Raw genomic sequence first — 11,239 nt, forward strand, 5'->3', positions numbered from 1 at the left:
TATTATTATTATTATTATTATTATTATTATTATTATTATTATTATTATATTACTCACTATTACTATTATTATTATTATTATTATTATTATTATTATTATTATTATTATTATTATTATTATTATTGTTATTATTATTATTACCTGGCCGGGAGTTCTGCCTCACTACTCCAGTGTACTTTGTCTGGTCAAATTTTGGTGGGTTGTCATTTATATCCTCCACATATATTGTAACAGCATATGGGCCTTTTACTTTATCTCCCTTTTCATCCAGACTTTCCACCTTTATTTGAAAAAAAATTTTAAACATCATATAGATAAATTAAAAGATATAAATGAGCATCTGGACATCAAATGCTGAGACATTCTTACTGTGAGGCAAATCTGGTGAGAGCCATCACTGGCTGGCTCTGTCTACAAGGACAAACTAACCACAGGAGCTCACTGACCATAATTCACCACAGTACCTAAAGCCAAGGAAACAAAATAACCTGCTCCTGATGACACTTTTCAGAGGGTAATTTCTCACTTACAGTCTCAGCAGACTAGTATTCTTGCATAGTTAAGGCTTCATGATTTTCTTTAAATAGAAATAGATACTTTCTAAAGAGCAGGGGAAAACCCAACACGATACAGAGAACTCAACTGTGTTATTGTAAATATCAGCCAGAGAAATAGCCTGATCTAACATTTTGTAAAGAAAACTTAACTCTTAGTTCTAATTGCATTTTTGTCCCAAGGAATTTGACTTATTTTTCATACTTCTTTGACTTTAAGCACCAAATATATGTTATAATATATATAATACACATAATGTATGTAATATACATAATATAATACTGTATAATATTTAATAATATAGTGCATATAAAGCAGCAAGTACATATTGTATACTCTGGAGCCCTGAAGACATGAAGGACATGGAGCTCTTAGAATGAGTTGAGAGGAGGGTCGCAAAGATAATTAGAGGGCTGGAGCACCTCTCCTATGAACACAGGCTGAGAGACTTCATAGAATCATAGAACAGTCTGAGTTGGAAGGGACCTTAAAGATCACCTAGTTCCACCCTCTCTTAATGGTTCAGCCTAGAGAAGACAAGACTCCATGAAGACCTCATAGTGGTGGCCTTCCAGTATCTGAAGGGGGCCTACAGGAAATCTGGGGAGGGACTTTTTACAAGGTCTTGTAGTGAGAAGACATGGGATAATGGCTTTGAACTGAAGAAGGGTAGACTTAGGTTAGACACTAGGAGAAAATTCTTCACTGTGAGGGTGGTGAGACACTGGAACAGGCTGCCCAGGGAAGTTGTGGATGCCACATCTCTGGAAATGTTCACGGGCAAGTTGGATGGGGTTTGGAGCAACTTGGTCTATACTAGGAGATGTTCCTGCCCATGCAAGGGGTTGAAACTAGATGGTCTTTTGGGTCTCTTCCTACCCAAACCATGCTATGATTCTATGATCATGTCTGCTAGACTGTATTTTTGTCTGCACATAATAGATTGAATAATTAGTAATTATGACTATTCAATAATAATTTTTCAGTTCTGTCATCACTTCTTCTGGTATGTAAAGGATTCCTGTGTTTAGGGTTAATAACTCTGGGGGTATAAAATTGTCTTCTCTAATTCCAGCCCAAGGACGTTTTAGAACTGAGAACATGAAAGCATAAACCTGAGTGCCAGGCTTTAAAAAGGTAGTTAAGGCTAGCTATAACATCACTGTGGACTTTGCTCAGATATTGGTGCTCTCACTATCATGTTCTTGTCAGTTGCTAGTGTCTTAGAAAAATATAATACCATTTTTTACACAGAGTAAGAGCATAAGGCTATACTGAGACCAAAAAGTCATCTACTCTCCTGTCGCATTCCCAACAGTGTTTATGATGAGATCCTTAATGAAAAGAGTGTAACAGTAGGACAAGTACACAGTGCTTTTTCCTCTAATAGCCTTCAAAACCTGTCAAACATCTTTCTGTTCTTACCTAACAGAGGTTAGATCAGTGTCCCTGTGTCTAAATGTCATTTACTCACATAATTTGTTGCTAAGTAGATTGTAATCTTCCTAAGTAGACTACAATAGTTTAATTCCTCATTCTAGCCATGGAGTTCACCCTATCAGGTGTTATCCCTATCCAGGGATAGATAACAAGAGAATCTAATTTATGGTGCTAGATTTCAATTCCAGTCAAGTGTCCTCCTCCTTTTAAAAGAATGAAAGGATTGGTGCTGGCATCAGGGTGATTTTTGTTTTCTTGACATAACCTTCCTGTGCTAAGGAGCATTTCCTTGTGCAAAGACTTTCAGAACTGTAAAACCATACCAGCAAAGTTCAATACTAAGAATGAAAAAGCTGTCTGCAAACACAGACAAAAGAAACAATTTGAAATGTCAAGAGATTTCCAATAATTTCAGGTTTACAAAAAAACCCAACAAAAACACAAAACAAACAAAACCCCCAAACAAACAAACAAAAAAAAAGGATAACTCTCCTGTCTTATTTTTCATTGTTTAATGTTTGGGGTTTTTTACCTGCAGCTTGTGCACTGGTTTGGTCTCCCAGTCCAGAGACCCATTGAGATACAGGATGCCTGTCCGTGGCCCAATGTCAATTATTCCATCTTTTTCACCACTCAGTCTGAAAGTCACAGCAGGTGGCTCAAGTGTGAACTAGAAAGGATAAAAATCAGAGGGAAAAATCATCCTTTGTTACACATGTTCACTATTATCTAAATAATTTCAAGCCTTTGTGTCTTTCAAAATCTATTGCCAACAATGTGCTTGGCTGGGGGAATGATATTCCAAGTGTCTGATCAAACAAATCTGCTCTTTTCTGATCCTCAGCAGAGGAGTTTTTGCATTATTCCCTGAATGCTGAAGGAAATCCTAACTGTGGTTTCTTTCCAAAGCAAACGTCTGCTTAGGAAAGGGCTTTGTCTGAGAAAGGGAATGGAAAAAAATAACACACATCCTCCATTTGCCCTGGAGCTGTATCTGTCTTTTTGTGGTTATGGTTTTAGGAAGAAAACCTCAGAGCTGAAGGAAAATGATGACATAAGTTACATGAAAACCCATTCCCTAGGAATTCTGATTTTATTAATCCCTGTCTTAAGATATGCTGTTAAAATGTGCTTGAGAGAACAGGGTTGTCTCCTGAATTTTGGATGTAGACTCTTGAATTCCCGGGTAGAGGAAGTCAAAGTTAATTTCAGATCCTCTTGGGGGACTGTTCTTCCCACCAACACGGATGAGAACACTGCCCACGTGGACAGTGTTTGCAAATTTGACTGGAGAGGATACCAAGAGCCACTTGATTACCTGGTAAATGAAGCGCATTCCCCCTCCTTCTGGAATATAGAAATCCATGTCCTTCAGAGGCCCACTAACATGCAGGTCCCCCAAATTCTGGCACAGAGCCTGTGACAGAGACAATCATAGAGTCATAGAACGTCAGGTTGGAAGGGACCTCAAGGATCATCTGATCCAAGCCTTTTAGGACTAAAGGGATGGAGGAAGCAGCTGGGGGATGTCTGCAGCCACCATGTGTGAATAGCAGTTATTCATCACTGAGCCTCTTCCAAGTTATTTTCCTGTAGTGTAATGGGAGAGACTCTTGCTGGTTTGCACTGAACATCTCCAGGTTCTTCAGTGCACATCCATTTTTCAAAGCAGTGTTATTTTTTTAACTAATTTGAAAACAAACATTTGGCCCCCATTCTAACCACTACATAATTACATGAGATTTGAACTACTTCCAAGAGCAAACAGAAGCACCAAAGAGCTGAGTGTAGACTGAGAGCAGGAGGAAACTCATAAAAGCATTTCTGGATCACCTCTGTATCCCCAGCAGGCCCAGCCACGTCCCATCCAGGAGCTGCACAGACCCCCAGCCACAAGTGCATTGGGAAACCCAACACCACACCTGGGTGTGGGGGGGAATTTGGGCTGCACCCCTCATAATTTCCTCAATAAAACCAAACCTTTTTGCTAAAGGCAAAAGGTGGACCTCCCCAGGCTCCCTACCCCACCACCCTCACTGATCTGGGCAAGCTACTCAGGTCCTGTGCCTTCACATCTGTTGCATGTGACTGCAAACCATAGCCAGAGCAAAACAAAGTCCTACTGATCTTTGGCTTCTACTTCATGGCAAAAATGTCATGAAAATCTGCCTCAGCTTCTGTTTTCTTCCTAATGGCTGGCAATGCCTTCGCATGGTGTTTTTGTGGCAAATTTCAAAGGAGTCTTATGTTAATTTTACAACCACCTCCTCCCTATGCCCAAAGACCTCAGGACACACTCTTGCCCTAATGTTTCAAGCTTGTTCTTGTTTTCAAACAAATAAACAAACAAGCAAATAAAACAAAAAAAAACAACCAAAAAACCACACACCCAAACTAAACCAAAACAGCCTTTACATAAAAGACAATTCAGCCTACTGTTCAGATAATCTACCTGCTTCTCCAAAGGCCAATGAATGTCTACTCTTCTCTCCCTGACACCCAGATCTTGCCAATGCTGAGGAGCTGCTGGCCAGAATTAGGGCTCCATCATTTGGCTGCATAGCTAAAACTCACTTTCTTCTGCTGCAAAAATGACTTTATTCTGATTTATAAATTCAGAATGTCATGGCCACCCTGCCCATCACTCCATGGAGTCAAGGACTCTCTGGGAGTGCATGTTTTCTGATGCACGACTTTTCCCCTGGATTTGGTCCTGCTGCTGCTGGGACAGCTATTCAGCCTCTCACAGAAAACACAGCCTACATATTACCAAGGGAAAACTTCATTCTGACAAATAGACAACTAAGTTCAACGAAGGCGCTGCTCTGTATGTCTGTGTCACAAGTGGTGTTGGAATGACACCAGATTCTGATTAATTATAGCCAGAGATGCTGCCCTCCTCACTTACAAGGGTTTGTGACTCTTTTTGCAAGCAGCAAAACTAGAATATTGTGAGAATGGAGGAAGGAAGGATGCTGGTTAGCACTGGTACAGTAGAAAAATATCCCAAAAAGCTGTGTAATAGGTACACATACTAGGAAACAAAACCTTACAGCTACTCTTTACTGGTTTTGCTCAGTGCAGGACCCAGGATCTCACCTGCTACACTGTCCCCATGTCACACTGCTGGGCACAACCTGGCTCCCCGAGGGCCATTTTGTGGAGGGGTTTTGCTCGTGCATGTTCCTCACCAGGGAGGAACAAAAAGGCTGACACCATAAAACCCAAAAGGTTCAAAGTGCAGGCTGTGAAGCAAGTAAGAGATATCTCTTCCTGTCGATTAAAATTACTTTATGTGGACCATAAATATTTCCAAACGTATGTCTACAGTATGAATCACAACTCAGGGGCCTAAAGGGGAAATGGGGCTTTCCCCTTGGCCAGTGTCTGCTGACATCCCTTTTGAAGGCTGTGCCACCTGCAGAGTGACTCCAGGGGGGACAGCTCTGGCATGGGCAGCAGCTCTTGAAATGGGGAGGGGAAACTTGCTATTGCACATCAATCCCACCCCCAGGGTCTCCATATTCTGAGAATTTGTTTTATTATTCTTTTCTGTAGACCTGAATTTGACTCTTTTCTTATCTTTTCTGTTGATTTCAATGGTAAAGTAGAAACCACCACTGTAGCCTTTACAGACATCAATAAATATATTTAATTCAATAGATGAGGTCCATAAATAACATAATTAACACATTTTAGCTCCAGAAAGCCTTCTGAAAAGGGATTCACATAGATGGAATAATGAGGATAAATAATTCATATACATGGTTTAAATACTATGCCATTATATGTCTTAGAATATGTCTTAGAACACATTTCAGATGCCAGCACATGTACAGATTATAATACATATGAACATATGATACAGATGTCTTCACTATTTGATGATTTGTTGCAGTATTTTAAAATATTTTCTAGCATGAAATCCACTAACTGGAAAAATAATTTTCTAAGAAGGAAGTACAAGAGGCAAAATAGGTAAATTGGTTTCTTCTAGGTTTTTTAATAATTTTTTTTTCCTGATGATTGACACATCTCTTTAACTTTTGGCCAGGGGGTCACAGGCATGTTGGAGCCAAGCTCCCACAGCCAGCACTGCAGCCACCAGCCTGACCTGCCCCTCACAGCTGCTAGGCAACCTTTGCAGTTTGCTCCCAGATAAACACAGGGAAAGCTGTAACTCACCAAGTGAATGACGAGCAGATATTGAAGTCCACACAGCTTAAACATACTGGCATATGCTTCGTTTCAGCTCCTGCAAAGAAGAGGTGATAGGCGCTTTAACCCCATGGAGTTGGCCCAGTCTATCTGCAAATAAAGGCTACAGCTAAAGCTTCCCCAAAGCTGTCAGGAGAAAGCAGCTGAGGTGTGAGTTCTGAAGGACTGGGAGTAGCTCTGCCCATGAGATACCAGACCACTGCCATCACCAGGCTGGCCAGGAAGGTCATGCCCATCAGGTCTGCCCCCAGTGGTGCAGATGATGCCACATGTTGTGAGAGCCTCTAACAGCTGCCAGAGATTGAAACTGATGCACAGCTTCAAGCCATTCAATCTCATTGTTGCAATGATGCTATGTCACGCAAGCCCCGTTTTCATTTATGTTTTGCTGAAGACAATAACAAGTTCACAGGAAACACTATAACCACAAGGAGATGAAGGTCTTGCAAGGACCATCCTGAAGCCTCTGTCTTCCAGCTACAAAAAACAACTGTTGAGTGCAGTTTGCTGAGGACAGCTGGAGGTGATTGCACCCCTCAAACAACGTGGCTGCTGGAAAGGAAGTTTCCAAGTCCAAGGAGCACTGCCTGCCTTGAATTTCAAAAAATGCTGAGCACACGCTGCAGTGACGTGTTACATCCTCCTGGAAACTCGATGGGCTCCTCAAAATTGAAATTTTGCTTTCTCGCTACTTCTATATTTTAACAGAAAGGATGTGGCCTGTTCTGAAGAGGGGTGAAGCTGGGGTACAGTGCTGCCATCTTCAGTGTTGCTCCATTTTCCTTGGCTCACGTCTCAGGTATCCTTCAGCCACCACAGCTCTGTCCCATGAAGGCTCCCAGGGAGAAGAAGGCAGCGTAAAGGCACAGTTCTCTCCAGATGCCTTCCTGCTTGGGCTTCCCATGACCCCTTTCCCCCTCACCCCCCTTTTCTTTCCTCAACAGCCAACCAAAAAGGGGGACTGTAGATATAGAAACTGCTGCCCACACTGCTTGCTTTTGTCTTCAGCACTCTTTTTAGGTCATGCCACAGGACTTTATCTTGCAAGTCGCACTCTGAGCAAAGTCTTACTGTGTGTGCAGCCCTTCAAAGTTACTGGGCTCTTTTCTGGGCTGGGAGCTAGCTGTGTGAGTACTGGAAAATAAAATTACACTCCTTTGATACCAGAGGTGGTCAGCAAAATAATTAAATTTGCTGGGGAACAAGGGCTGAAGGTGAGGCCCCTGTAGCTACCTTCAGCCACAAGAGCTGGGCCAGGCACAGGCAAGAAAAAGGGACAGAGAAGACCCTTTGAACTACCTGAGAAGACACTTTGAGCCAAGACACAGCAGTGGAAATACGACCATTTCTTAGGCTATGGGTTTGGATGGTAAGTGCCTCCGCTGGTCCCCTGCTTTGAATATAAATATAATTCCCTAATGTCATGCCATTTTCAGTGCCTGTTGCAAGGCCAGGATGAGAGGCTTAATCAGCCCTCAAACATTCATTCCTGCCTGGAAGCTGCTACCAAGTCTCATGAAGCATCACACTGCCAAGGACCAGAGCCCCAAAATACATACTCTACTGCCACTCAGAACAGTTTCAGTATATATAAACTCATGCAAAAGTTTTCAGTAATAGTTTCAGAATTAGAATAGGATCAACTTGACTAAAAGCAGCCTGAGATCTGGCTGAGGACTGGAGCAATATTTTCCCCTTCATTTCTTACTTTCATCTTGGTGCTATATCCTCAATAATTCTATATCGTTCCCCTGCCTGAACAGAAAGCTCTAGGATAACCAACATACAAATATCGCAGCAACTTTCAATAATAAACACTCAGAACAACGAACATTCCCAGAGGTTAAAGATCAGTAACAATCACAAGTACTTGGTTCCATGAGAAAAAAAAACACCACAAAAAACACAAAAAAACCACAACAAATTATTTTCTTAAATGATTGATTTCAGATGTCCAAATTCAGTAAAGAAAAAACAGAGGAAATTGATCCAAATCAAACACAAACCAGACTAAGCCTTAGCACAGCAGTCATCCATTTCACAAGGACAGCTGAGTTCCTAACACTGCCAGAAAAGCCTTCACCAGAACCCTTGCTTCAGCTTTTAAAATCTTTCCTCAAAATGAGTTAGATCATCCCTTACCTGTGGCATGAGAGGCTTATTTTGCTCTAAAAATGCTTCTTCCTTTCAGCAGTGGCAGTCACCTTTGCGCAGGTAGTGTCCTGTGCACACAGTTTATAGTTCCTCCTAGAGTTTCAGCAGCTCAAACATTAACAGCATTGAGAATTATTGATTCTTAATGACTAGGTGTGGTATGAAACAGCAGCCACATAAGGAAGCAACGTAACTCCAAGATCGTTTTCGGCCTTCAGTATCTTTATGTCCTTTGGGATTTTCTTGCTGAATGCAATATTTTCAGTGGAGCTGCAAGGAATGAACACAGGGACCACAGGTTGGAGCTTCAGGGGAAAATTTGTCATTTCTATAGGAAAGGAGGCGGAAAGGAGTAGGCATGGGCCTTGGGTGAATGTTTTCTACTTGCCTAGTAGCAGGGATAATTCCCATTCAGAGACAAGAATTCGGACATAAAGGTGACATGTTTTCACTCTGCAGTTCTGTGCATGGGAAGGACACAGCCAAGTTAGGACAATACTTCATCAGTCATCAACTAGAAAGTTCAAATTCTGTCTGAGCTCTGCAACAAAGTTACTTTCAGTATCATTGAACAAATTACTGCACTTGGCCATTTCCAGATACTCAGCTCACAATGGATGTAATCATTTCCTCACCCCTCATCTTTCATATCTGGTGGGGCTTTCAGCCCTCCCAGGGAACCAGTCCCTGCTAGTCTCTGCTTTATAGCACCAGTGGTAGGGGGAACTGAAATCAGTAAGACTGTAAAGGACTATGTTAAAATAGGCAATAAACAAAACATATTAGGAAAGAACTGAAGTTTTTTAAAAAAAATCTTAAACCCTAAAATGTTCTGCTTTGTGCTAACTCACTCTTTAATATCATGCGTATTTCAGTAGTTTTGAATAGACTAGTTTTATTCTCTCATGAAATGTTACTTTTCATCCAGGTTCTAACTGCTGCTCTGTTTCCTCAGTATGTTAGGCTGCTCTTGAGCATTGTTAAATTATGTGTGCAGCACTTTAAGTATTTTCCAATCAAAGAAAGAAGCATTTAGAATCACTTGCAGCTGGGAAGTGTACAATTCTCAGAAAGGTGAGCTTTCTATTTTTTCTTCAGATCACACTTTTTCCTAAAAAGCAGCATTGGTTTCTCCAAGAAAAAAAACCCTCTAGACTGTACTTTCAGCATGAGTTCAAACACAACTGTTCTCCATTTGCTCTTGTATTCAGAATGATTCAGACTTTCTCAAAGCTGCCTGCTAGCAGTGAGTTATCTTTAGACCACAGCTCAAAGCCAACAGTTTCCATTAAAACATTTGAACTCATTGTCAGTGATTTCAAAGTCAATATAATAAGGGGAAATAAACTGAACTTCTTGGAAATATGTTGACTCTAAGTTATTTACATGCAGATTAATTATGTAGTACTTGGATATGAATGAGAAGTACTTTCAGCATGTGAAGTATAAATTTCAAAACAGCCAGAATTCATGCTGCAATAACAAATTCACATAAACAAATCCCTAACATTATTTTTATTCCATCTGTACATGACAAGTGCAGAATCATTCAAGTCCTGATGTCAGAAGTCGGAGCCTCATAAACAAGTTTGATGTTTGTCTCTCAAATGCTAGAGTCTCTGCTTAGACGTCCAGTTATTAGGAAGGGCAGTGGCTTACTTGAAATACAAATTTAAGATACCTAGCATGCTTCATTGAATGCCTATATTTTTTAAAGTCACTGGAAGAGGTGAGCCTGCTCATCTCTAGTGTCTTGCTCTGGCTGAAAAAAACTTCCCAGCTGCAGAGCAACTGCTTACAGGTTGTAACCACGCAGGAAAAAACAAATCTCCCATGTCAAGTATATTACAAAGTCCAGAAGCACTTAAGGCTTTACAACAGTCATGACATGGTGCCACAGATAAAATCACAAGAAGAAACTCAGCAGTGAGACTGGTGCCTTAAGCCAGCTGCTTCTCTGAGTAAATCTGATGAAAAGAAGGCAAACGTCCAGGTGTTTGTTGTGTGAATCATTGTCCAACGAGTCAGTTTTTCCAGAAACAACTCTTCTCATGTCATTAGTCACAACCTTTTCAGTCTTCCCACTTATCAGTTTTGTTGTTCCTCTCTTGCTCCTTTTTCATTCTTTGTCTTTGTACTTTTACTCCTTGTTTTGATTCATTGTTGTGTCTCCATGTAACTCTTCCATTTCCCAAACTAACAAGACTTCCCTGACCTCAGCTTCTTTCCCTTTCTGCTTGTTTAGAAAATATTTATTTTATGGATCTTGTAGGGTAAGATAATGTCAAAACAGGTGTCAAAATAAGCTGGCACCAGCCGAGAAAAAAAGAAGCATAGAAAAATAAAGCCTAAAAGACATTCAGGTTTCTGTTTATCTAATTCCTTTACCTCTCCTTAGGCAAAATTAGTGACACCTGCAATCTCCCTGGTTTTAAAAAAAGCAAATAATGGCCACTGCTAGTCTCCATAGGTAATCCATTGTGGTACTTCCAGACATCATTCACATAGTTGTCCTCTGTCAGTCTTCACTGATGAGCTGTGCCTTAGGTTCTCCCAGGTTACCCCTCCCAGTGCTGCTGACTGGCAGGCTCTTACAAACAATGTTTGCCAAGCAATACGACTCCTACGAATGTTCTTACAAAGTATTTGTATGTTATTTGCCTTGCATTGGTTGTTGCACTTCCATAATTCTGATTTTGTCTGTATTTGCCTATGCTATATACTCACTTTTAGTGACTTGTGACTGTCTTTGTGCTTCCTTTGTGAGCTCTGATTTAACAAAGTAATTTTTACTAACCTTCCTAATGCTACTTCTGTATTGGGACGTATTATGGCCTTCATTCTGCTGATGCAGAAATCTGGTCATTTCTTC

The 11,239-nt window shown here is 40.8% G+C and overlaps 1 protein-coding gene across 1 annotated transcript in view; it reads right to left on the reverse strand.

Annotated features, from left to right (window-relative positions):
• CDH17 (cadherin 17, LI cadherin (liver-intestine)) overlaps positions 1-6,225 on the reverse strand; it is a 23,514-nt gene extending 17,289 nt beyond the window's left edge. The window contains exons 1-4 of the mRNA XM_010006503.1: positions 6,181-6,225; positions 3,314-3,412; positions 2,528-2,665; positions 142-280 (exon numbers count right to left, since the gene is read on the reverse strand). Of these exons, the coding sequence (XP_010004805.1) occupies positions 142-280; positions 2,528-2,665; positions 3,314-3,412; positions 6,181-6,225 (421 nt within the window). The remainder of the gene's footprint in view (positions 1-141; positions 281-2,527; positions 2,666-3,313; positions 3,413-6,180) is intronic.
• Between the last annotated feature and the right edge of the window lie 5,014 nt (positions 6,226-11,239).

The sequence above is a fragment of the Chaetura pelagica genome, unplaced genomic scaffold, assembly GCF_000747805.2.
Source record: "Chaetura pelagica isolate M959 unplaced genomic scaffold, ChaPel_1.0 scaffold76, whole genome shotgun sequence".
In the NCBI taxonomy this organism is placed as follows: Eukaryota; Metazoa; Chordata; class Aves; order Apodiformes; family Apodidae; genus Chaetura; species Chaetura pelagica.